Raw genomic sequence first — 25,998 nt, forward strand, 5'->3', positions numbered from 1 at the left:
GGCTTTCACTCCATCAGATTGGCTCAGGCCAGTGCATCATCTGCTGCAGAATAACAGATGCTTCAAAGGAAACACAGCACAGTGGTGCATTGCCTCATTTCTTGTTAACACTCATGTCCTAAAAGTTTGCCCTCTCTAGGGCCATCTGGGATGACAGGCATGGCCATCTTAGCAACTAGCCTTGCTCCAGAACAGGGGTAGCCAATGTGGAGACTTCCAGATGTTGGCCTCCAACTCCCAGAAAGCCAGCCAGCCTGGCCAATGGTCGGCTCCCACCATTGCTGCAGTCCAACATCATCACTTGGAAGGCACCACATTGACTACTACTTCCCTACTGGGGAATACCTACACTGTTGTCATTTTCAAGATCTATCCGTGCTACCACACTTTGCCTTTTTCTGCAACCCATATTTTGGTATAGCCATGACTTGCCAGGGGAGCTCCCTGCTACACATCCACGAGTGCTTTCGTCTGGAAAATATAGAGAGTAGTGCCCAAACGGCTCCACCAGCACTTTGGCATAAACTATAAGGCCTATATAACAGGTTATATTAAATTAAATTATATTGAATTAAATAATGGGTGGGTTTGCTTCATAGTTGAAAATAGACTATCAAGGCATCCTCATGGGAGGGGTTTAAATATGCACATGCACACATCTTGCTTAGAACCAGAATGCAGCATGTTCCCCTAATTAACCTTTGGTTTACAGCTGTCTGCCGAATAGTATGGACAGATGATAGATGATAGATGGATAGATAGATGGATAGATAGATGATGATAGATAGATAGATAGATAGATAGATAGATAGATAGATAGATAGATAGATAGAGATAGATAGATAGATAGATAGATAGATAGATAGATAGATAGATAGATAAATAGATAGATGATAGATGATAGATGATAGATGATAGATAGATAGATGATAGATAGATAGATGATAGATAGATAGATGATAGATAGATAGATAGATAGATAGATAGATAGATAGATAGATAGATAGATGATAGATAATAGATAGATATAACAGAAAAACACACATATTCTTCTTTGCAATTCATGAAGCCATGTTTAGACATCTCTCCATGCACAAAATTCTGGGGAAAGTTTGTTTGTTTGCCTACAGTAATTTCCTTAAGTAAGCAACCTTGCTGCTCAGGTTGCAAGAGAATTCAATAGCCAGCAAGCAAGGGGGTGAACAGACTAGCACAAGGTCACTGGCCAAGAGCTGAGGGAGAGGGTTATTAGAGTTGTAAGGCTACTCTCCATGTTGCTAGGACCTCAGACAGCAGCTAAGATCACCACTCTCAACAGCTAAGCAACTTTAACATCAGCTATGGTACTCCTATCTCTGATTACCTGGTAGGGCTCTGTTTATAAATCAGCTTTGGAACTAGTTTGCCTGGTACACATCCCATCTAATTTTATTATTTGTCGCCAAGAACCAAAAATCCAGTATAAGCAGTAGTTATGCCAAGTCATCAGCAAAATAAGGATGATAAGACTAGCCTCCCTTAAAGACCTGTTGTGGAGATGACTGAGATGAATAAATGTGAAGTGTGTGGACCACTTTCTAAGCATAAATAGGCTCCCTTCCCATGTGTGACATTCTGGAGCTTACTTGTTGGTCCAGGTCCAGAGGAGGTAGCATATAGTTTTGTGCTTGAGGAAGAAAGCCCAAAAGGTGCTCTACATATTAGCAAAAATATAATTACTTAAATAACTGCCAATGTGATGTCCTTGAAATGATGACCCAGCTGCTACTACCTGAAGCAGGTTGCCTTAGTTTAATACAGGGGTGGTCCAAAATGTGGCCCTCCAGATATTGTTGGATGCCAGTTCTCATTATCCTTGACCACTGGCCAGGCTGGCTGGGGCTGGTGGAAGCCTGTGTCCTACAACATCAGAAGGGCACTAGGCTTCCCTATCTCTGGTCTAATAGAAGGACCATCCTTGTAAGTAGCCAAGATCAGAAGAACTTCTCCTGGGTGGATGTTATCTTGTGAGGAGGAGACTTTGGAGATACATGGCAAAGTTTGGCATCTTTGTCCTACCTGCCATGTGATGGCTGCTGTCACACAGTCACCAAGCACAAGCTCCTAGGCTATTCATGCAAGGCCAAGAAATGCTGTCCTTACAACAGGGCTGTTGAATCTTCCCAAATGTAGAGTTGCTTCTTTTGTTTACTTCACTTTTGCCTGAAGCGAAAAGTATAAACCCCAGTTGGCAAGGTTTACCAGGCAGATAATAATTACCTGCTCATGGGATTGCTTGGCACCAGGAAGTTAGAATGCAAAATGAAGTTTCCTTAATGATCTCACTCTGAGAACTTTTTCAGGCGTCTCAAAGGATGTTATTAAAAAGTGCATGGAAGTTTACCAGGTGAAACTGTTTTCAGAGTTTATCAAACTTAGTCCTAACAATAGAGGCTTATGCAAAAACCCCTAAAGGCATCTTAAAGCAAAGAGGTACAACCACTTAACGGATAAAATAGAAATGTTTGTCTCAAAAAAAAGGAAAAGAAAACCCCTCTGCAGAGTTCAGCTTCACTGTTCATTGTTCTTATGAACAATCACATTAATAATTTCCCCATTTACTGTACATTCCAAAAAAGTACAAAAGTTGGTCTTTGTGTAGTAACAACAACAACAACAACACATTCAAAATGCACTAGGTACAAACTTACAATTTTAGAGCATGATTTCAAGGGGAATGTTAAGCATGTGCTTAAATCAGCCCACACTGAAATCAGTGGAACTTTAGTGCTTTCTGGAAGTTACTCTCAATCAAGACAGAAGCAAAGGAAATTGAAAAGGAAGAAGGTTTCTCTTCTTGGCCTTCTCTTGGCAAGTCACCAAAATGTCCTGCAGTTAGAACATCAATCCTTGACATACAGAAGAATGCATCAAGTAAACACTGGTTATTTCCAAAAAAAAGAAAAAATGGAAGCAAATAAGAGGGGGGAACCCTCTGTCACATTGTTTAGCAATATTCTTCACAATGCGCCATGGGGATATTATTTAATTCTGCAAATGTTGTAGGAGTAGTCGGACTGTGAATGTCTGTCAGGTGATGCATCAAGTCCCCGGTTGTGCTGTGGATGGTGTTGATGTACATTGTCCAAGCCTTTTCTGGATCGGAAGACTTGGATTTAGCCTTTAAACTTCTCTCCAGTTTTTTCTGTTTATACTTAAATTCCAGAATAGTTTTTGTGTATCTGTTCATTGTGGTCACTGAGGAAGCCATACAGCAGGCAAACGAGCCCCAGGCAAGACTGTCAAGAAAACAACAAGATCATGAACAAAATGGCAGTGCTCCCAACACTGGTTTGTAAAGCCCCAATGTTAACCACAACCCACACCTATAGTTTCTTGAGAAATGTTCTGTTTTGATATGCTTTCACCCAAACCAGCCTCTATCTGATTTGAAAACACATAAGCCATGTGAAGACTTCCATGCCCCCACTCCATCTGCTGCTGTGGACAGTCAGTAGGCAACTTGTGTGTGCAATGACATGCAAATGGAAACACAGAGAAAAAACAACCTTCCTGTGTTTGAAGCTGGTAATGTGAACATGCCCATACACACTCGCACACCTTGTTTGCTTTTAAAAGTGCTTCTGCACTACACACACGTAGCTGCGTAGCTGTTTTTGTGCAGCCCATAGACTGAAAATGGAGCTTCCGTTTAAAAACATCACCACCAGCACACAACCTGTTGCTGGGTATGGTGAGCATTTTCAAAAGAGCAGACACAAGAAGCTATCAGCACACTGGGTCTATCTAGGCTAGCTCAGTATGGTGGACACTGACTGGCAGCAGCTCTCCATGGTTTCAGGGAGGGAGTCTAGCCCTGACCTACCTGAAAATGCCAAAGATCGAACCTGAGACCTTCTGCATGCAAAGCAGATGCTCTACCACTGAGCCACAGCCCTTTCCCAAGGACCATGCAAAAGCACTGCATTCATTATGCTTTTGTAGTTAATACTTTCTAGTCCACCCATCAACATTTCAGTGTGAAAGACATGCTTCTGAGAAGGGAGGCTGAACCTCCAACCCTGTCCACAGACACCTCTACCCCTCCATAGTGTCAGCTTTTTAAATGCTGTTTCCTTTGCTGCCGTTTCTATCATTTAGAGCTTCTTTCTAATCCACTGCAGGATCCCACCTAATCAGAGAACACACAATGGCTGTGGCTATTTTCTGCTACATAGCCAATCAGAATGCAAGCTGCCATGCTTTCTGCGCTGGTCACATGGGTGATTCCCAACCAGGTATATTACTGGCTGCGCTCTTCCTCTAAAGTGACTGCACAGGCAAATACTCACACTGGCCCAAGGTACTTTGGGATACCATTGGAAGTTTGAAACCTCCCCAGGCCTGTGGCAAACTCTATTGTGTGCTGCCTCTTTACAAACTGGAGAAGATTTCACAGGCTCTCTCATCTGGAGGACCGCAGTGGTTGTTTTCTTCTGTGCTTCCCTGGTCACTAACGCCTCATCGACTAAGCAGAAAGGGAACCATAGGTGTCTGGAGTAGGAAACTGACTAGACAGTTTCTTCATGATACTTGGCTCTTTCTACATATCTACTTCTGTTAGCTGGTTCCATATTTATTTGGTACTTGAAAAGCAAGTGTGTGGAGGCCCTTTTCTTTTCTCTTTTGCACAACTAGCCCCCAATTTAACCAAACAATCAGAATGATTGGTGGGTCATGTTCATCCATTTGTTGTTATGTTTCCCCCCACTGCCCCTCCACAAGCTTACCAGTAGGACCAGCCATAATCCCAGGTCTGTGGGCGCCAGTCCTCTGGACCAAGATTGACGGTCATTTGAAATACAGTTGTATACATCATGTGAGCCACCATTCCCAGGAGACCTGAAATATTTCACAAAGCTTTGTTAGCGGGAACCTCTTTTTAATTCACGTTTGCAGATCCATCAGGTTGATTTCCTGCCCCCCCTCCCAAAGCAGCCCAAAGGAGCAAACAGTTAAAAAACACACATCATGCAATAAAGATAAAACAAATACAGTTAAGAACATCTAAAAACATTTTTAAAACTCAAATGTATACCCAGGCTTGTAGAAGCACTAGGTGAAATTCCGGGGGTGGCGGCGGGGGGGGGGGGGGAGGTTGACAGAACATCTCAAAGTCAGTAATCTCTTCAGCTGCTCAATACCAAATGAATTCTGTTGTCATTAGATAGAGATTTGTGACAAATAATGTTGAGGCTTCACCTTTTCTCCAGACCTTAAGCCTGTCTGCCTGAAAAGGCTTAGCTCCTGATGGTTCATACTTGACTGAATAAGGAAGATAAAGATAAAGCCCCTCTCATACGGAGGCAGGTGAGGGGCACACAACTAATCCACCCAACTGGATTTATTTGGTATGAGGCCATTGCACAAACTGAAGGACACAATGAGAAGTGGACCATAAGGATTGCAGAATTCAAGCCCAAAGTCACAGCTGCTGCATGGGGCATATTCCAGGAAGTGACATACTTAGATGTCTTAGATACTTAGTGACATACTTAGATTTTGACACAGGCAGCTGCCTCACACCATTTCAACTAGTCACCCATTTAGCCTAGTTTTGTCTCCTCTGACTGGCAGCAGCTCTCCAAGGTCTCAGGTGCACCTGCCTACTTCATCATTAACTTTTAGGAAGAACCTAAAAACATTCTTGTTTACTCTGGCTGAAAGATCTGTTTCCTAGCATCCCTGAAATTATTAGCTGTTACATTCAGTGATTGTTACTTAGAAGTTCTAAACCGATCTTTAGAGGGTTGTTTTTGAACTGTTTTTAAGAGTTTTGGTTGTATACTGTTGTTGATGTTTTCAATGATAGAGGTGGGCTCCTTCAGGAGGAAGACTGCTTATATAAATTTAATAAGTAATAATAAAATACCTGCCAGGACGGTGAAGATTGCAGCAAACGCATTGAGCTTCAGCGCATCTAGCATGCTGATGGAATAGCAAATTTCAATCAACATGAGAGCGACGCCCATCAGAAGCAAAGCAATGTAGAGGAGCTCTGCCGCAATGGAGAGCCACAGGACCCCTGGAACAACAAAGGTCAGCAGCTCTGAGAATCCTAGATGCCCCAAGACTCCCCCCCCCCATTCTGTATCCATTAAGCTGTCAATATATGCACATATAGTTAAAACAGTTGCGGCCCTGCCCTTTACTGTGGCTTCAACTGATTTTTACTGGAGCTGGTTATCACTGAGTTTTCACAGATGGTGCAGGAGAAGTTCATCTTGAATCCTTAAACCCCAGTCCATAGGAATGTGCCAGGATATGTGCAATGGAACAGAGCAACTTGCTCCAGTACAGTTACAGCTGCATTATGAGCATAGTGGGGCTGAGTATGTCAGATCCTCTATTTGCATCCCAACCTACCTTAAGCAGGAAGTCTAGCTGCAAACAACTAATCAACAAATTTTATTGTTTATAGCCAATGACCATCACAATACAGTATGAGCACAAATCACATCCAGCTGCACGCACACTCCTGGTTACTCTTCATCCAGGGTGCTCTCACTACCACCTTGGGAATCACGTGACATTAGCCACAATTCGTATCTATCTTGTAGTTTATTATGAAATGCTGTGTTTTGATGAGTTTCCCCCCAAAACAAGCTTCAATCTGAATAGAGAAAAAGAAGGACCTAGCTGCACTTTACCTAGCTGGTAATGTGTACACAGCCTCAGTCTCCTGAGCTGTACGCTAACTTGAGGAAGGCTATGGGGAGCAGCCAGGTCCACCCCCCATCCCCCACTGTAGATTTCCTTAGCCAAGTGAGCCAGAAGAAAGAATTTCAACAGGTGTAGTTTGCCATGCCAGCTCCTCTCGCTGAAATCCCCATGCCTACAAAATTTGACTACTTTAAACTCAGCCTGGAGACACAACTTCTTGTCCAAGACAGAGGCTGCTTACACAGTCCCTGCTTAAAATAGAGTGGGGTTGCTCTTTTTCTCACTTCGGATTGAAGCTGGTTTGGAGAAAAACAGATCCAAGCATAGCATTTCCTAAGAAACGACAGGATAGGCACAGGATAAACAAGGATTGCAGCTAATGTTGTGTGTATATCTCTTTCAAAACCAGCAGCGGGAGCGTACTGGACACAGAGAAGACAGCAGCATGCACACAGCTAGAGTCATTTTCCAGAAGGATGAATGGAAGCAAAAGGTGCTAGCTTTCCCAAAACTATTCCCCACCACCCTGCGGAGGACGCCACCATTTCCTAAACATTTTCAAGCACCTTGGGCTTCAGCTTCTAAACTGAGTTCGGGTTTCTTTGGGAATTATCTAAGGTAATATGCACTAGAGCTAGAATAAATAATCCCACCACAAATACGCGCAGATACCAAATTTGGCAAACATTCAGAATACGTGGATTTGAGCCACTGTTTGTCCCATAGAAACGGGGATATATTTATTCTAGGGTTGTGTTTCCCATGACTCAGAACACCGAACATAAAGATAGAAAGAGCAGAAACTTGAATTAGTGACAGCATATAATTACCTCGATCCGCCGGGGGTGTCAGGCTGATAAAACTTCTACATTTCTCACCTATAAGGCATATAAAATGTACACTTTCAAATTATAGTTTGGAAGGGGGAAAAAACCTGAGCATCTCATCAGCCAGCTTAGCCTTCCCACCTTCCCAAGGCTTATAGGAACACAGCCTCCCACAAGCAACAAGAAGGGAGCTGTAAGCAGATGGTAGGGGAAGCCAGCGCGCTGAGCTAAAATGCTGCAGTGTTATTTGGAACGCACCCCCCCCGGGGGGGATTAAAAGAACAGGCATCCCACTTTGTGCCTATAAAACAAAGCAGAGGCAGGGCTGCTTCTTGCATGATATTTTCGTATTTGTGCATGCTCCACAAGCTGTGCCTTCAAGGAAAATAGGAAGCTGCCAGACCATTGGTCTATCCAGCTCTTGCAGAGGCTCTCAGGGGTTTCAAACAGAAGGAATTCCCTACCTGGAGATGCTGGGGATTGAACCTGGGACCTTGTGCATGCAAAGCAGATGCTCTGCCACTGAGCCATGGCCTATCTCCACCTTTTCCCCCTCATTTTCACCACTTGTCCCTTTAAAATGCACACTCAGCCACTCCATCACTGTTCACATGTATCTTAAAAAGAGATGAGCAGTCTGTATACTTTGAATTATGGGATCATACAGCTATAGAGTTGGGATGGACCATGAGAGTTACCTGGTCCAATCCATTGCAATGCAGGAAGCTTCTGCCCAATGTGGTGCTCAAACCCACAAACCTAAGACTAAGGGTTTCCTACACTACCAGCTGAGCCACATCTCTTGCACTGGTCAAATACTGGGGGAGTCAAGTTGAAATCCAACAGTTTTCAAATTCTCAGTCTAGCTGATCACCTCCCAGTCTATGGAAGCGCAACACAAGTTATACACACAAACTTCAGGAGCACTATTAATGGGCAACATTTGCAGAACTTTTTTATGTACCCTAAATGTTCTTATAAATGCCATTGGACCTGACTTCAAGTGATTCCCAAATATTATTTTTCACCACTAACACTTCACTTTATTCCAATCCAAAATTTCTAGTTTTGTCTCTGACTACTATCCTAGATCCCCAATACCCCCTACCAAACCTGACTGCCAGAGGCAAGTTCTGCTTCCTTCTACACCCCTTCCTTCTCTTCTAACTTCAGAGCCAGGCTGTTGCCAAATCTTGCTGTATTTCCCACCAGAATTTCTGAGTTCCGATTTCCCCTCCCGCTAAAACTCCGGCCCATGTGTCAGTCATATTTTGCCCATTTATCCCTCTGAGGAGTTCTCTCTTGGTGGCCATCTCTATGATTGTGTCATTGCACTGGCCCAGTTTGTGCAGCTAGTTACCCACGTAGGTGGATGCTGGAAATGGAACAGTGTGGGTAGAGTACCATGTGACAAATTATTCATGCAAGTGGCACGCCACAAAATTTGGGCAATTCTAACCCTTCCGAATTCAACTCCACCACTACACATGGCTCTGAACATTTGCCCCCTCCCACCCCATCACTGTCACTGTTAATGCTTAGGCAGTAAGCTTCTCAGCACACCTTGACTTCTAGCATCATGTGAAACATCTTCTAATTTGAAGGTGTTGTATAAATGCAGCCAAACTTAAGTCTAGCTGCAAGCCCAGGAAAGAAACAAAAAGCAATTACTTGAAGAAGTACCTATAATTATGTGAGGTCATATCCACACCATCCATTTAAAGCACTCTCGTTCCACTTTAACATAATAATCATGGAAACTGTAGTTTGTGAAGGGTGCTTGGAATTGTGGCTCTGGGAGGGGTAAACTACATTTCTGAGGATTGTTTGGGGGAAGCTTTCCCTGCCAGTCGCAGAAGCAGAAAGTTGTTTGGAATTGGCCTGAGTTCTTAAATAGAAGAATTCACTGGAAGCAGAGCTGGTGACAAAGGTCAGCAAAGCTGGGGATCTGCTAGGATCCATGCACCGTCCAAAATGGTTGCCAAAGCACAGGATCATTTTGAGCACATTTTAGGTAAGTTTCAGTACAAAACACTGAGAAATAGAGGAAAACTCTAAAGCTATGCATACCTGTACACAGAGAACAGTGCTACTTAAAACCAGTGACAGAAGTTTATAACAGCACAAATCAGACTAAAAACAAAGGTGGGGGAAAGGACTACACATTTTTGCCAACCCTAGTAATGTTGGCAAATATTGGTACTGTAATGTGCATTGGGTTAAGATATCCCTGCCCTGTCTCCACCCACTAGTGTGTACATGGAGCAAGAGGTTTCAATACACATCAGACTATGCCAATATATATACCAGCATGTAGTTCAATCTGAAACACAGTGAGAGAAAAAACAGCCTCACTGTGTTTTAAGCCAGCAACTCATACATGACTTAATTCTTGGCTGGTGGGAGTGGCTGAATTGGTTCTGGCAACTTCCACCATCACCTCAGGTAGGGGGAGTGGCTCTGTGGATAAAAATAAAGAAATTGTTCTACATTTCCTGATCTTTGCTGTTGAGGCTGAATGGTCAGCCACTTCATTTTGTGTGTGTTATTTTTAAGTGTACACGTACTCAGCAGCACAGCTGTGAATAAAGCTGCGTAGATTGTTTGGTTTTAAATTTTCTGCAAAAAGCACATCCACATTATATGTGCACAGCTGTCCATAACATTGGCTCCACTAAACAAAAACAAAACAAAAAAGATCCCCTTGAATTTCCATTATTTTTACAAGGGACCACTCCTCTGAAACATCATTAAATCACAGATCACGTCTATGGTTACAGATTGCACTGCAAAATTCACAGATCATACTGTAAAAATTATGGATCTTATGCTTCCCAGCATTGCCATGGCACAAAAACATGGGTCTTAAGCATGAACCCTCATAATTTTTAGGCAGAATGCTACTGAAAACGCTATCAACTTACACATCAGATCCAAACCCACTCACGGAACAATAAAAACCATGTTTCCATCATCAGGTGAAAACATGTATCTGAACCACAGGTATCCTATGAAAAATATACTGTGAATTCAATAGGATCTGTTGTTGCACAGCTGAATCCAACTCTTATTCCACAGCTTTGCTGTAATATCCAAGGTAGAGTTAATCATTGTTTCTCTCCCTAACCCATTTCTCCTTTGAAGGTAATGTTTTGTCCAGGCTTCCCAGTTGACCTCCCTTCTCTCTTTCATTCCCCTCCCCACTAAAACTACTAGGAGAAGGTAAAAGCATATGGACTCTCAGAAGAAAGCCCCATTGACTTCAGTTGGTATTTCTCTTGGGTACTGAATTGCAAACTAAGAGCGTCATGGGGGACACTTATTTAACAACAACTATTAATTTATATTAAGGGAGAATGAGGCAAGAGGATGGTGCCAAGGAAGAAAACAGGAATTATAGAACTGTAGCATTGGAAGGGGACCAGAAGAATCATTTAACATAGGAATCTTTTGCCCAGTGACTTTGGGATAAAGAGTCTCATGCTCTACTGAATGAGCCATCTTCTGTTTGAATCATGACAATGGGGATTTCAATGGAGAGGGGGGTGTCTTTGACTTTCTTGTTGGTTTGGGGTAGAAGACTGGAGAATGCTTTCCTGGGTGCTTCTCTGTGATGCACGACCCTTTTGGTAGGAATGAGAGTTCACTGATGGACACAAGCAGCCCTGTTCAGCAAATTGGCTGGTCTTACTCTTGAGAGTCCCATGGATCAAACCTCTCCATTCTTAAGGAAATCAGCCCTGAGTGCTCACTGGAAGGACAGATCTTGAAGCTGAGGCTCCAATACTTTGGCCACCTCATGAGAAGAGAAGACTCCCTGGAAAAGACCCTGATGTTGGGAAAGATGGAGGGCACAAGGAGAAGTTGACGACAGAGGACGAGATGGTTGGATAGTGTTCTCGAAGCTACCAGCATGAGTTTGACCAAACTGCGGGAGGCAGTGGAAGACAGAAGTGCCTTGCATACTCTGGTCCATGGGGTCATGAAGAGTTGGACATGACTAAATGACTAAACAACAACAAACACACAGTCCAGTCTCCATGGGGAGCACACATTGTGCTTTGGTTCTTTCCCCATATAGGAATATGAAAGAGAGCATAACAACCCACAAAATGCTGTGCACACATTCACCTGGGAGGAAGAGGGAGAGAGAAGGGTTTGTCTCTTGAACAGCCCATTTTATCTAAAACCACCAGCCACTTCTCATACACTCTAAACACAGGTGTGCAACACAGAATCTCAAAATAAAAACAGCAGGTGTTTATTTATTGTCCTGTGAACACAGAAGGGCCCTGCTGGATCTGGCCAAAGCTCCAACTAGCCCAGCACCCTGTCTTCACAACAGCCAACCAGATTCCTATGGGAAGCCCACATGCAAGACTTGATAACTCTCCTCACTTGTGATTCTCAGGGACTGTTTATCAGAACATAAGCACCATGACTAGTAGCCATTAATTCCTTTTAAGTAGAATAACAGCACAGTGATGCCTTGGAAATTAAAGATGCTTCAGTGTGGATGTGGAGATGATCCTTCACTTTTCCTCTCCGCATCTTCCTCTTGATAGAGAGATGCTGCTCTTCCCCCCCTCTCCCCTCCCATGCTTCTTTCTGAAGCCTCAATTTGGTTTCTGGAGTAGCTGTCAAGAGCTGCTGCTCTCTTCATCATTTCAAGCAAATTAAACAAAAAACAAGATTACACTGGTGGTGTTTCTGAAGATGAATGTCAGTGTACAAATGCCATCTCGACAGATGTCTAAGGGGGATTGATGGCATGCACAGGGTGCTTACTATCGCTTCTATGCAACAAATCAAGTTATTGTCCCCAGGAAAGAATCTGTTCTCCCACAGGAAAGGTGTCATCATGAGAACAAGGAAACTGAGTGGACTTCCTGTGGCTGGAGGAAGTGCTATTAAAAAAATGACACACAACTAACAAATATGTTAGCTTTTACCATTAGACTTCAAAAAACAAGCTTCCTGTAAATAGTCTTCCTCCTCCTTTTCTTTTGGAAATAAGGGATATCACTCAAATTTATACAACCTTACCCCTAGAAGTTTGGACATCTTCCCACAAATCAACTTTGCCTCTCGCTCGGGAAAAATGATTACAGCAACCAGGTGAGGGGGTCATTTTTAGGGGAGAATTAGGGTTAAACACCCCCTACTAGTCTAGGTCTCTGAAACATCCCTCCTGCAGTTGAAAAAAAAATGGGGTTGGAAATCCCACATTGCACTTGTAAAGTTTAATTCCACCCTAGGACAATATGCAGTTCTGGTGAAATGCTCCTTCTAGTAATGTTTTGGTGAGGTATGTGGAGTTTAAAGAGGCAGTTTTTCATCAAGACAGAATTGGTTGGATCAGCAGTTATATTTACATAGGGGGAAAAATAACTAGGAGTAATATATCTTCCCACTCTGTTGCAAACTTTTGATTTCCTAACGCAGCCACGATGCTGATCCTTTGCTGCTGTACCAGCACTGATTTTCCACACTGAAACTCTTCTGAGTAAGTAAAACGTTTTCTCCTTTATCTGTGCCATTGTCTTAAGACTCCCTTTTGCTCCAGAATACTACTGTGTGCGTGTTAATGAGTTTACTATTATTTATCACAGAATCATTTATTACTACTTCTTTTAAAAACCTATTTCCACTTATTTTTTTTTAAAAAAGGGAGCAGAGTTAATGCCACATGAGTTCTGCTTAACTATTTCTCCTGCACACTTTAAATATCGAGTTCCTCCTACTATTGGCTCCAAATACCTCGGTCTGTGTTATATTGTTGGGGTAACCTTTCCTTTATGAGCCAGTGCTGGGCGTGGGGGACAGACGGTGTGTCCCTCATCCCACCCCATCGGAATTGGAGGGGAATTGTGATAAGCGAGCTTAAGACAGAAATGTGACATGAGGGGGGGGGGATAACAACTCAACAAAGAATGCCATACCACTACAACGGATCGTATCCTCCCTATTAACCCACAAAGAAGCCTTTGACGATTACACTTCATTACTAGCCATTTCTTTTAAAGCAAATTGTGCTTCAGAAGCAACATAGCTTGTTTGCGCTCCAATACCCCAGGGCGCGTAAGCTCTTGTTCCCGTTTTACAGATGGGAAAAGTGAGGCTCAAAGTGACTTGCCGGGGGCCGCGCGGGATGTCATTGAAAGACCCCCATTCCCCATCCCCGGCGCAGCCCCGCCTCGGAAAGGAGCCTCCGCTCCCTTAAGACACACCAGACGGTCCTCCTCTCCAGCTGCCCCCCCCCGGCTCACCACTAGTCCCTGCTGCCCCGACGGGGAGGTCGCCACTCACCGTCTCCGAGGAGCAGCTCCTCGCAAGAGTACCAGATGCCCGCGTGAAACTTCCGGTCGACGAACTTGTCGTCTCCGGTCTCCCAGATGTACTGGACCACGTTGCTGTCGTTGGGGCCCCCGGAGGTGTTGAAGCGGATGCAGTGGGTGCCCCCTCGGAGCTCGCTGCACATGGGCTTGGCCACTTTGCGGGTCCCTTCGCACCAGTAGCTGCTGCTGAAGGCGGTGATGGAGAAGGTGAGCGACAGGCAGCTGAGCGAGAGCGCCGCCGAGGCTCGCTGCCGCCGGTCCACCCCCATCGCGCTGAGGACTGCCGCCTTGCCGAGGCTGCATCCAACGACGCCGAGCGAGGACGGGACGGGGCGCACGGGAGGGAGGCGGGAGCGAGAGGCACCCCCGGGCTGCTGCCGCGCGCCTCTTGGCTAAGCCCCTGCTGGTGGAAAAAAACAACCCCGCTCTCAAATCGCCGGTTCCCCCCGCAGCATCCAGCCAGTCACCAGGCTGCCGCTGGCCGTTTCTGAAGGTGAGGCGAGCAGGTGGGCAGAGCTGCCAAGACGCCTCCTTCCCGCCCCCTCCCTCAGCGCAGGATGGGAGCCGGGGATGAAGAGGGCTGAGCCTCAAAAACCTGCCGCCTCTGCCTGAGCTCAGCGCGAGGAGGCTCTCCAAGAATGCCTCTGAGCATACAGAGTGTATTTCTTTCCCCGCGGAGCAATGGGAACCCAGCCACCCTCCCCCCCCCTCAAAAAAAAAGCACGGGGGGGTGGGATAAGGAGACAGAGCGCCAGGTGAAAAGCTGCAAACAGGCGCCAGCCCCACGAGTAATCACTTTTATCAAGTCACGCGCCACAGCGCTGGAAAGCTGAGACCCAAAACCACACAGAGGCAGGGATCAGGCTTGGGAAAGGTGAGGAAGGAAATGCGGGCAAGGGGAGCGAAGAATGAAAACACACGCACACTTCTCTTACTTAAGTGCAAAGTAAACACAGGAGGACTTGCTTTCCTGACTATCTTGGGAAAGGTGCCAATGCTTTGTTTGTTTGGAAAGTCAAGTTTCGCACCATCTGCATAAGTCCTGGCAGTGCTGCACACCTTGGAGCCCAGGGAAGTAGCATGGGAAAGAGCCAGTGTGATGTAGGACTTAGGGTGTGGGACATCCAGTGCACATTTAAAGCATGTGGTTTCACTCAAAGAATCCAGGGAGCTGTAGTTTGTTAAGGTTACTAGGAAGTGTAGCTCTGTGAGGGGGAAACTACAGTTCCCAGGTGAGGGGGAACCATGTAATTTCAGTGTGCACTGAATGTCCTTTTTAAATGTATGGTGTGGATCTGCCCTCAGTTAAGCCTTGCTGCACAATTTCTGAGAAGCGAGCCCCATTGAATTTCATGGACTGTACCTCTTGAGTAAATACACATAAAATTGCGCAGTCAGAGCACTTGGATTTTAGAACTACAGGAGGAGATGGCGCTTCCATTCAGTGGCGTAGCGTGGGTTGTCAGCACCCGGGGCAAGGCAAGTAATTTGTGCCCCCTAACCCGTGGATTTGCGCCCCCTAACCCTAACCCCCAGATGTTGCGCCCGGTGCGGCCGGCCCCCCCTGCACCCCCCACGCTACGCCACTACTTCCATTTGATTAAACCCTCAAACATCAGTTTAAGATTGTGGGCCAAGTTAATTATTGCAGGCTTTCCAATAACATTTCTATTCCCATTTTATAAAGCCGGAGCTGAGAGACACTGATTTGTTCAAGGTCACCGCAAGTAATGGACGATCAGGGATTCTTCATAACAGATTCATTTCCTTGGGATTTTTGTTTAATCCCCTTTTCCTTCTGCACTTATCCATTTAGTGTAAGTATTACATCACGGCTTGAACAAACCAAACACTGTTTTTCTCCCTGATCCAGTAGTAATGTACAGTGCCCATGTTTTCGCCGTGGCATTATATTTTTAAACATGATGTTTTCTAGTTATATACGGCCTAAACTTGGAGGTGGTGTGGGAGTGAGTACAGGCACTGGGGAAAACAAAAACTGTAGGAGTGCGTAATTTGCAAGTGAGGCAAACATTAGGAAGACTGCAAAAGAAAAGGGGAAAAGGAGCTCAAATTAAATGCCAAGCCAATAAACTTTTCTTTGCTTTTCTTTTTTGCTGTTTTAGCTAATTTAGGCACTGTGGTGTGTTGAACTTTGGTTTAGCCTCCACATACTTGCTCTAGTAACTTTAGTTGATTTGGGGGCAGTGACTAGATCTCCCTGAATTGATCTGTTTGGCCACAAAGTGTCTGTGTACTTTTTGTGTCAAATAGAAGGGATGGGGCAGTAAAATCTGACTCCCTCCCAATCTGACCTTTCTACTCTGGGATGCGTTTAGCCGTTTCCCCCCAAGCAAGGCCAGTCCTCCACTTTAGGCAAAATGAGGCAGCTGCCTCAGGCATCAAATGCGGGTGATGGTGGTGCTGCCATTAAGGTGTTGGAGAACAGGGTTGTGTATGCTAAACAGCCTATCCTTTCCTCCACTAACTTAATCAGCTGTCCTCCTGGCAAAGGAGAATGCCCCATTCCCAGTGCTCAAGTAAGATTCAACGCTCATGCCAATCAATTTCTGTGTGTGGAACTGAGGGAGGGGCATGTTTGTCCTTTGCCTCAAGCAGCAAAATATCTTGGGCCTGCCCCTAGACCACTTCACTTTCATTATCGGAGTGGGGCTAAGGGGAAATGGCTGTTCGGTGATTTTGCTCCCCTCTCCATGTGCTCCATTTGACATTAAAGGTCAGCCCTCTGACCTCTCCATCTTATGGTTTGTATGGCCCATTTAGCCCTTTAAAAGGTTATATTCAGTTTCTTGGCAGAGCTTTTAACACAGGTCTGCAGCAGCGGGTGCAATTAATTCAGTGTGCACAATTAATTCAGTGTGCCTCCGTTTAATGCATTGCAAACAAAGCCACAAAAGTAACCCAGGCACATATTTGTTAACCATGAGTGGCTAATTACTCCAATTAGGACAAAACCCCCAAAGCTTTGCCCCTCCCCCCACTTGGTCACCTGGAATTTGTTTTTACTCACCACTGGTGAACAGGAAGTGGCTATATAGAAGCCTGAATTATGTTCACGTGACAATTCTACTCAGGTCTGGGATCACTTGATTTTCTCACAACGCTGAAGCTGGGCAGTCTCAGAGACAAATTGAAATCCTCTATAAAGGTGAGAATATAATTAAAAAATAAATTAATGACAAAATGTCTGGAGGGGGTAATTCCATGACTATTGTAGCAAAAGCAACAGGTTTGTGAAACTTTAAAGCCGCAACAAATTCTATTCGTTTTTAAGATGCCGCAAGATTGTTTTGTGGTTTTCAGATGAAGAGGTCGCTGCAGTATGGGTGATCTTCAGTTGACAAACAAAGATAAATCAAGGAAGATAGTGAGCTATTGCCTTGGTTAGAAAAAGAGATTGTATCACACTCCTGTTTCTGTATGACTACATGGTACTTAAAAGAAGTATGTGAGATCTTGCATACCCTTGATGTTCTTAGGCAGGGACCAGTGGCCTCCCAGCTGGTGTTGGGCTCTAACATCCATCATTCCCAGCTGGCATGGCCAGTGGTTAGGATGTGGTCCAACAACATCTGGAGGGTCACAGGTTCCCATCCCTGATCTTAGCCATCTGTGCAGAGAGCATTTAGCATCGTGGAAGTGCTATTAAGGTCTGGAACATCTCACCCAAGCTATTGTGTTGTGGGGGGGGGGGATTGTGTGCCCTTCTCTGTGTGTCCTTGAGAAGTTGGACTGGCTTCCTCCTTGCTGTCCTTCTATTCCAGCAGGCCTTTGGGAACCAAATGTTTCTGAGGAAAGAGCTGTTGCTGTGATGTTTTTATTGTGGATCTTTTAATATTACTTTAATTCTGTTGGGGTTCAATGACATTTTGATGGTCTTTTCTACAGTTTTAGCTTGTTTAATTTGTGTAAGGCACATTGAATCCCAAATTGGGGGGGGGGGAGGAGGGGTATAAATAAATACTAGAATAATAACAATCTCACTGTAGATCTATTGCCAATGCCGATCAAACGAATACCCCTGCCTCCCAGTGGGTTATGCAGATTACACAGCAACCGGCTGTGTTTGGCTGCTGCCATCCCCTTCCCCAAACCAAGGAAAACATGTCCCAGACCTGTGGAACATATGAATTCAACGTTCAATATAGAGGCTTGCGGCAGTGTACAGCATGAGATAAATGACACTCCTGTTCTCTGTACTGATTTACCAAACACATATTCCGGAACATTTGAGAAATGAGGCACAGCCATGTCTGATAGAATTCCCCTGCACCCAATTCTTCAGCCTCCTTTAATGCGCCTTTAAAAATCCTCCTTCCTAATGCTAACAACTCTTTCTAATTGCAGTTCGTTTTATGCCTGTGCTTCTCTGTGTCTTCCCTGAGATTCCTTATCGTTACAAAACTCCTGGTGGTGCCACATTAGTCTCTTTCTACCCCCCCTTCCCTTCCTTTCATTGCATAAAAGCATGCTCACTTTTGCATCTTTAACAGACTCATTAAGACAATGCTTTCCGTGGGTGCCTTTTCATTTAGTTTTCCTAACCATCAGCCAGGCTGGCAACCCTACAAGACATAAAGTACCTCTGCCCTGGTTACACCTTGTAGAACGTGTCCACCAACCAAGTGGCAAGTGACAAGATGGATCTCCTTATGCTGATTTCCAGTTACTCCCAAATTAAGTCAGGAAAAGATGTGAGCATAAGCACCCATGTTACTTTTCCTGCCTCAGGCCAAGATGTCTTTCCAGGAAGACATTTTAAGATAGAGAAAAGGAAGTGGGTAGCTGGGTTTTAGGTGCTCTTCCTGGTCACCCTCAGGGGCATACCTAGGGGTTGGTTAGGTTGGCCCCTGCCAATGGTGCAGGCCGAGGGGCATGCAAAAATCATGCCTCTCCCCTCTGGCTCATTAGGTTGAGAGCTGCAGGTTGCCTACAGATGCCTAGATTGTCTTCCTTCACTGTCCTTATATAAGTAATGAGATGAAAGTGGGAGCTTCCAGTTCTAAACCACAGGACCATCCATGGCCTGGCCTGACCTACCCCACATGGCTTTTTGTGAAGATACAGAAGGACATATAAATCAGCTGGACTAGGGAAATGTAGTGCTTCCTACAAATTTGTTAGTTTTTATTAAAATATTATTCTTTTGTTGTATTTTACTTTGGGTGTTCCTTTTCAGAGAAGGGGGACCTTATTTGGGGGAATTGCTCCATGCCCCCCCCCGACCACCTTAATCTGGCCTTTTGAAATTCAAACGCCGCTCATTTAAAGACTTTGTTCATGTCCGCTTTCCTTATTACATTGTTCCCACGCCTTCCCTTTCTTTTGAAAACTCGCGTAATGAATGTTTTCTCCCCATTTGCCAATCAGCCTCCATTTTCAACCAATTCCACCCTATTAGTCAAGATCAGTGCAAAAATAGCTACTACCTAATTATTTCCCCCACCTTTTGGAGTCAGGAGTTAAGGCTGTGACACATATCAAGAGCTTACAGAACATACTGTGCTTCATTAGACTTCCCACAGATATAGGGGTACTAATTCGTAGGGCAGAGTTCTCTACTGAACTTTCTACACTTTGTTGCACTCGCCAAAACCCAAATCTCATCAGACTACATTATACAAATTACCCAACGTTTGCATAGATACACTTGATTTGCAAAATTTAAGAGTACTTAAATGTTATTTTTGGAAACTAGCAATGTTTATTCAGCAGGGTTCTATACACCTGCCTGGCAGGGCTTCTTAACGAAGGCCTGCAGCTGGGCTTTCTGCTAATAGTCCAAGGAAAGTGGTGTGTGCAGCAGTTCGATGGTGGGGAGCAATTCAGTGGCTGGCTGCCATTAAGGTTAGAGTGAGGAAGACCGGACCTCTGACTCTGATTATACTTGGGATCATGCTGGTCTGTGGAATAATTTGATAGAAAACAGTCGATATGGAATGGATGATGGACTCGTGCTGAAGGCCAGACTCTACTTCAGCAGCTTTAGGATGGGGAAACAGAGCAGAGAAGCAATGGGATGGGTTCTTTTGGACAATATTCTAAATCTTCCAAAAAAAGCCAACCCCACCAGCCCCCACTACAAGTTCCATGTTCAGGTTTGCAGCAAAGTTTGCTGGTCTGGAACACAGCATGAGTGACAGCACCTTGAATGAGCATGATTTGGAGCTGAAAATTGGCCTGTGGGTATAATCTCCCCTCCCAAAAAAACCCTTCTGTGCTCTAAATCACTCCCTCCTGAAGCTGCTTTTCAATAAGCAAAGTGGCCATCAAGCTTCAAACACACACGTGTTGTATGTCTAGTTTGACTCTTGGGTTATCTCCTTCGACAGTCTCTAGCAGATCATGGGTGCTTGTCTTTGAGAACTGGTAATTATACTGTCCTTTAGACTCATCTTTATAGATGAACCCATGTCAGATTTCTTAAATGTGCTGGAAGACCACAGTGGCAAATGCAGATTTCACTCGGACACCAACAGCTCTGCATCTGTGAGCAATCCGTGTATGGGTTGGGTGCCCACTGCATTGTGTGGATTTGATTGTGCTCTGAAGCGCAGCCAATAAATGGTAAATTGAACTGCAGACCCATGCTAATGCAAAAAAGAGCTCGGGGTGGGAAACCATTGGACACACTGGCTTAGGGCTGATGGGAGTTGGAGTCTTAACAACCCCGGGAGGGTCAAAGGTCTCCTAGTCCTGCTCAAAGTCTTTCGGATTTGCAAGACTTACACACAAGTGTAGAACCAACAATCCAAATCACAGCATTGTGATCAAAGAGTATTTTCTGCAAGGTTATCCATCATGAACTCAGATCCTTTTCTTTGTCACTACTTTCCAGGATATATATTGTAAATATATTTTTAAAATAACTATAATAAGCTTCCTGGTTTCCAGTTAGTATACATTGATGGCCATAAATCCTTGCCTGCTGCATTCAGGTCCTTCAACCAGGATGTTTAATCACCTTCAGCATTCTTGGGACAAGCCAATTGTAAACAATCAGATGTAGGAAAAACGTCCCTGTAGACTGAGCTGGTCTCATGCAAGAAAGTTAACAAGTCCACAGGATTGATTCCTATATATTCTTCTCATTCAGCCCCAAGCGGGTTGGAGAGAGTGGGAGGGCTTAATTTCCTCTTGCTGACATATTTCAAGTCTCTGTCCAGTCACCTCGGGGCGGCGGAGGGGGGGGCAGAGCTAAAGAATATCGCTCAGCTGCCTGCATATTGGCAGCTGTTCAGGAAATGGCCTGTCAGATTGCTGCAGAAATAGGCTTTCCATGCTCATATTTGCTCCAGGACCACCTTTTCATCAACCGTCTTCCAGATAAAGTTTCCCAGTGACACAAGTCCTTTCCAAATCAGTGGGCACTTAGGAGTGTCATGAGAACAGAACTCCAATCCTGAGTCCTTCGTGATGCTTTTCTTATTCCTCATTGGCTGAGAGGATCGGCAACAAAAAGCAGATGTGCTTGTAAAGTTTATACTAAATTCTCACTGCCCCCCTTTTTTTCTTTCAACACAGAAGAAGCAAAAGAAAACCCGATTCTAAGAACTCTGCAGGTTGGAGCAGATTGATTATCTGTTGCTTTTTGCTGACATTCAGGAACTTATTCTAATGGGTAAAGAGTCACTCTTTGAAAGTGGAGATATTTTCAAAGAACACAGCGGGTGTGACCGAGATTGCTAAAGGAGATCACAAGCTAACTGGGTTGCAAGAGTCAGTGACTTGCTTGAGTATACAAATTTGCCACCCTGGATCACACTGGAACACCCAGTATTCTTCTGCACCATGAAGCTGTACTCTGGGACATGTCCCACACCCGTCTTTGCAATCACAATGCTGTTTCTGATCAAACAGGTAAGAAAATTTGCCATTTTAGCAATGATACATTTTAAAACATGAATGTTCCATTGGGCTGACATCTCTGCATACACAAAACAGTGCGGCATGTTCACGAGCGGAGCTTATTTCACGGTATGTTGTGCAGCATGTAACTTGTTTTTATAGGGCTTTGCATGGCAAGTTCTATACCTCTTCCCTGCTGGCTATTGCTTTTCCTGTACAATTGCAATTGGAGACACTATATGTGTGATTTCAGATTTTCTACACCAAGCTTCATTTATTTCAGCACAGGTTTATTTTTTAAATGTTGTCCATTTCCAACTTGTTCATTTCACTTTTGCTATCCTCCTCGCCCCCCTTCTACCACCTATACGACTTGGACTTCACAGAGGAGACACGAGAAACACAGTGTCTATAGACATATCTTTTTGTGTCCACCACTAAAACCTTCCTAGGTGCTCTAAAAACCTATTAAAACTCTGCTGTATTCCATAGCTTCAACAAATGCATAGCATCAGCATATGCGTGCGGAACATTTAACTGTTGGCTTATTTTACCATTAATCAGACCTCTGTTCTCCCTCTGGATGCACATTTTCCCATTCATGTTGCTGCTTAAGTGTTATGCTTTAAACCACCTTCTGGATAACAGTGTCATTCAGATAACTTTGTGCCTCCAGTCTGCAAATTTTGAAAAGCCATATTTTCATGGAGAACCAAGTGAATTCGTCACCCGTTGAATCAAAAGGCTAGATTTCAGTCAGCTCTTTTGAAAGACTTTCAGCATGGATGATGTCATTACAAAGCATCTCTTGGTTTATGCAAGGTGCTTTAAGGTACACACACACACACACACACACACACACAGTTATTCAACCTAGGAAGGAAAATTATTATTTATATCATTTGTTCTGTTGAGCTACCAGCTGATTAGAAGCAAGGCAGACAACAGGCTTAACATAGAGGCCAGTTCTGTGAGCCATTATCCTGGCAAATGTGGTATTTGTGAACTGAGACAGGGTGTAATGGCTGTCATGCCAATCCAAGCTTACCTGTAGATGCTCCCTGGTGTCACAAGTTAACCCAAGGTGTTTGTTCTGATGCAGCAGCATGGGCACTGCTACACAGGCAAAACAAGAGCCACTATAACCTGACTTCCTCATATTGACTGGAACATCCACACAGTGGTCTATATACAAACTCCCCATCCAGGGCCGGCTTCACCATGAGGCAGAGTGAGGCAGCCGCCTTAGGTGGCAGATGATAGTGGCAGGAAAGTGGATAGAGTTTGTCATCACATGAAGCCTCCATGGTAAGAGCCCCATAAGCTAGTCTGCTGCCCACAGGTGCAGTGGAGGATGCTCTCCCACTGTTGCCCTTGTCAAAGTAAGATGCAGCTGCCAGTCTGCTCAGCTTTTGTATCTAGAATGTTACAGTGGTGGGGAGTGTCATGTTGTCCTTTGCCTCAGGCAGTAAAATGTCATGTGCAGTCCCCTGACCCCAATATGGACGTATGTCCTCCACAATGCGAAAATGGAGGGTATGCACAGTATGCTTAGAAACTGAACATGTTTGAACACACAAATTAAGAGCTGTGTGTGAAGACTGGGCATGGCCAGCAAGCACAATCCTTGATCCCCCATTCTCTAGGTGCATATATTGCCCCTACCTTGACCACCTGCACAGGGCTAATGAGTCTTCTCAAGTTTTAGGAGGCAGCTACCAATGCCAACTAAAACATAGATGACACAGAAGTAAGTGATCAGTAGTTGTCAGAAGAGTTCATTCCTCCTCCTCCTCCTCCTCCTCCTCCTCCTCCTCCGAAAGCAATTTATCCCCAAATAATAACACCTTCATATCAGTTGTAAATTTGTGTTTTGTGCTCACAAGAGAACCCCTTGGCTAAAGTGGATAGATCTGGACTCAGAAAGTACTGAATGACCCAAGCCAGACTCACCGCAATAGATGTACTCATGTTATATGGGGAAGGGAGGACAACAATATGGGGAGGGAAATGCCAGCCAGGACCCACAGACGTTGGTTGCTGCTGTTTCAGCATTGCCCCATCACTTCATGACACTTTTCCTCGTCCTTTTTTTTCTTTTTAAAGAAGTGTAGCTGGAGGCTGTGCTAGAGTACTCATATATTCTCTCTCTCTCTCTCTCTCTCTGTGTGTGTGTGTGTGTGTGTGTGTGTGTGTGTGTGATGCTCTGAGCAGCTAAGACCCCTGCAGCCTAGTTCTTCTGCCATACAGGAAGAAGAACCTGACCACATCTCTTGCAAGGGTACAGAAGAGCGCACTGCTTCTCAGGGTCAGGCTAGGGTTGCTCTAGTGCTAAGAATAGCATGAGCAGCAGCGCTATTTACTTCTGTCACCCAGAAAGGCCCCTTGAATATTCTGAAGTCACTATTCTGGATTGGGATTCAATCACACAGTGTTAAATTGAGGTCATGCAGATTGTGCAGCAAACCTGCTTCGCAGGGGGAAACTCAGACTTTTTGCAGCAAGGAAGGTGTCAAGAAAATGCAACGGAAAGTGTGGAGTGACACTTGCTTTGGTGCAACGTCATCTGGCATCCCAGCAACCAAATAGGGACGCATGTTCAGTAAACAGTTCATCTGGAAGTGCCCTAAGTACTTGGTCTTCTCTGCCTTTGACCTCAAGAAATCTTTACTGTGAATCACATTGAGACGGTTGTTTAGAAGGTTATTCATAAATCAGTGATGGTGGTGATAGTCATAATCACAATAATTAATATAAGAGAAATTGCTTCCTCGCCAGCAGGCTCCTTCTGCACCCCCAGGCTATAGCACTAGACATTTAACTGAAGCTTCAGAGCTGTGCCATAGTCAGGAGTGAAAATATTGCTGTATGGAGGATGGCTGGTGGAGAAACTAGCCTCTGTAGGCAGCAGAGCCAGAGGAACAAGAAGACGGAAGAGAAAAGGCTACATCTTATTGCGTAGAAATATTTTAAAATGAGGTGAATGGGTTTCCTCTCCCGTGAGATTTTTGTTTCCCATTCTTATGGTGTGTTTTTTGTTAATACAGAAACCCTCTTAAAGCTGGCGTGGGGTTGCCAGATTGTGATGTGAAGAGCCCTCCTTTATTTTGGATTTGCTTCAGAATTGGAAGGCTAGGGCAGTAACCATTTCCCCTTCATCCCTGCTCTCGAGCCCCCTATCTTTCTACTGGGTGGTACATATGGATGGAGCAGAAATTTGATGCCATTCACATTTGCACTACCTGATTTGCACTTTTTTGGGGGGGGGCGAATCGCTCTTCTCTGAATTTTGCAATGCATTTCCCCAACCAAGTGATGTGTACAAAACAGATGTACTAGGTTATAAAAATGCACAAAAATGCAAAGATAACAAACAAAAATGTGCTGTGTTCAGAAAAAAATTGCTTCACAAAAATGTGTATATTGGGAGAAAGTGGCACTAAAATGCTGGTGAATTTTCAAAAGGGCTTTATTTAAAAAAAGAAAAGAAAAAAGAAAATCAGAAATGGATGTGGAAATGTGCAGAGCTGAACTTAAGATTGGAAAATGAGAGAATGAGAAATGGGCACGTTCTCCTATCCCTCGTGGCACATGTGGACAGGTGAGAGAAGCAGATAGCAGCACCAAGGGAGGAAGGAGTAGAATTCAGCAACACATATCAAAAGTAAAAAGGAGAATCTCCAGGTTGCAACCTGGCAAGTAAGGACATTTCTCTGTGTTAAACATAAAACAAAGGAATCCAGAGCAGCCATGTTTTAAAAGGCAGGGAAAGCAATTACTGGGGAAGAATGTTTAGCACAGTGATGGGGAATCTCCAGGTGTTTCTGGACTACTTTAAAAATGAAATATTATATTTAACATATATTGAGTTTAAAGAAACTTAGGATGAGTGATAAAACTATATGTGGATAAGGCTGTTACCTGTCATTTTCCACCTAACCTTTTTTGACAAATGATTACCTAAACATTCAGTTTATAAATTTACTCCATCTATAAATACTTAATTTTTATATTTTGAGCCACCATTTATGAAGAACTTCTCTAACATTTTATAATAATAATAATAATAATAATAATAATAATAATAATAATAATAATAATATATTTATACCATCTGGCTAATATTTAGTTGTTTATCAGGTTTACTTTTCCATTACTTCCATCCTAGCCATTTCAATGATGTGTAATGCCTGATTTTGATGCTCTGGTCTTATGCAAGTCTTTTAAATAATTCCTTAGGCACAAGGGGGGGGAGTCTAATT

The 25,998-nt window shown here is 44.1% G+C and overlaps 2 protein-coding genes across 6 annotated transcripts in view; one reads left to right on the top strand and one right to left on the bottom strand.

Moving 5' to 3' along the window:
- Window positions 1-2,538: 2,538 nt before the first annotated feature.
- On the bottom strand, window positions 2,539-14,772 carry GSG1L2 (GSG1 like 2). Its single transcript, XM_083490657.1, has 5 exons — window positions 13,839-14,772; window positions 7,533-7,580; window positions 5,912-6,064; window positions 4,770-4,881; window positions 2,539-3,278 (listed from the first exon to the last, which is right to left on the bottom strand). The coding sequence occupies exons 1-5, from the start codon at window positions 14,134-14,136 to the stop codon at window positions 2,987-2,989; spliced, it is 903 nt and encodes a 300-aa protein (XP_083346783.1). The 5' UTR covers window positions 14,137-14,772; the 3' UTR covers window positions 2,539-2,986.
- The window catches only part of GLP2R (glucagon like peptide 2 receptor), a 39,774-nt gene continuing 26,538 nt past the window's right edge, over window positions 12,763-25,998 (top strand). The window contains exons 1-2 of one of the 5 annotated variants that reach the window (XM_083490641.1): window positions 12,763-13,035; window positions 21,413-21,748. In XM_083490641.1, coding sequence (XP_083346767.1) covers window positions 21,680-21,748 — 69 coding nt within the window. In that variant the 5' untranslated portion in view covers window positions 12,763-13,035; window positions 21,413-21,679. The other 4 variants (XM_083490642.1, XM_083490640.1, XM_083490645.1 and 1 more) reach the window with 4 other exon arrangements.

Source organism: Podarcis liolepis (genome assembly GCF_965112155.1).
Source record: "Podarcis liolepis genome assembly, chromosome: 2".
In the NCBI taxonomy this organism is placed as follows: Eukaryota; Metazoa; Chordata; class Lepidosauria; order Squamata; family Lacertidae; genus Podarcis; species Podarcis liolepis.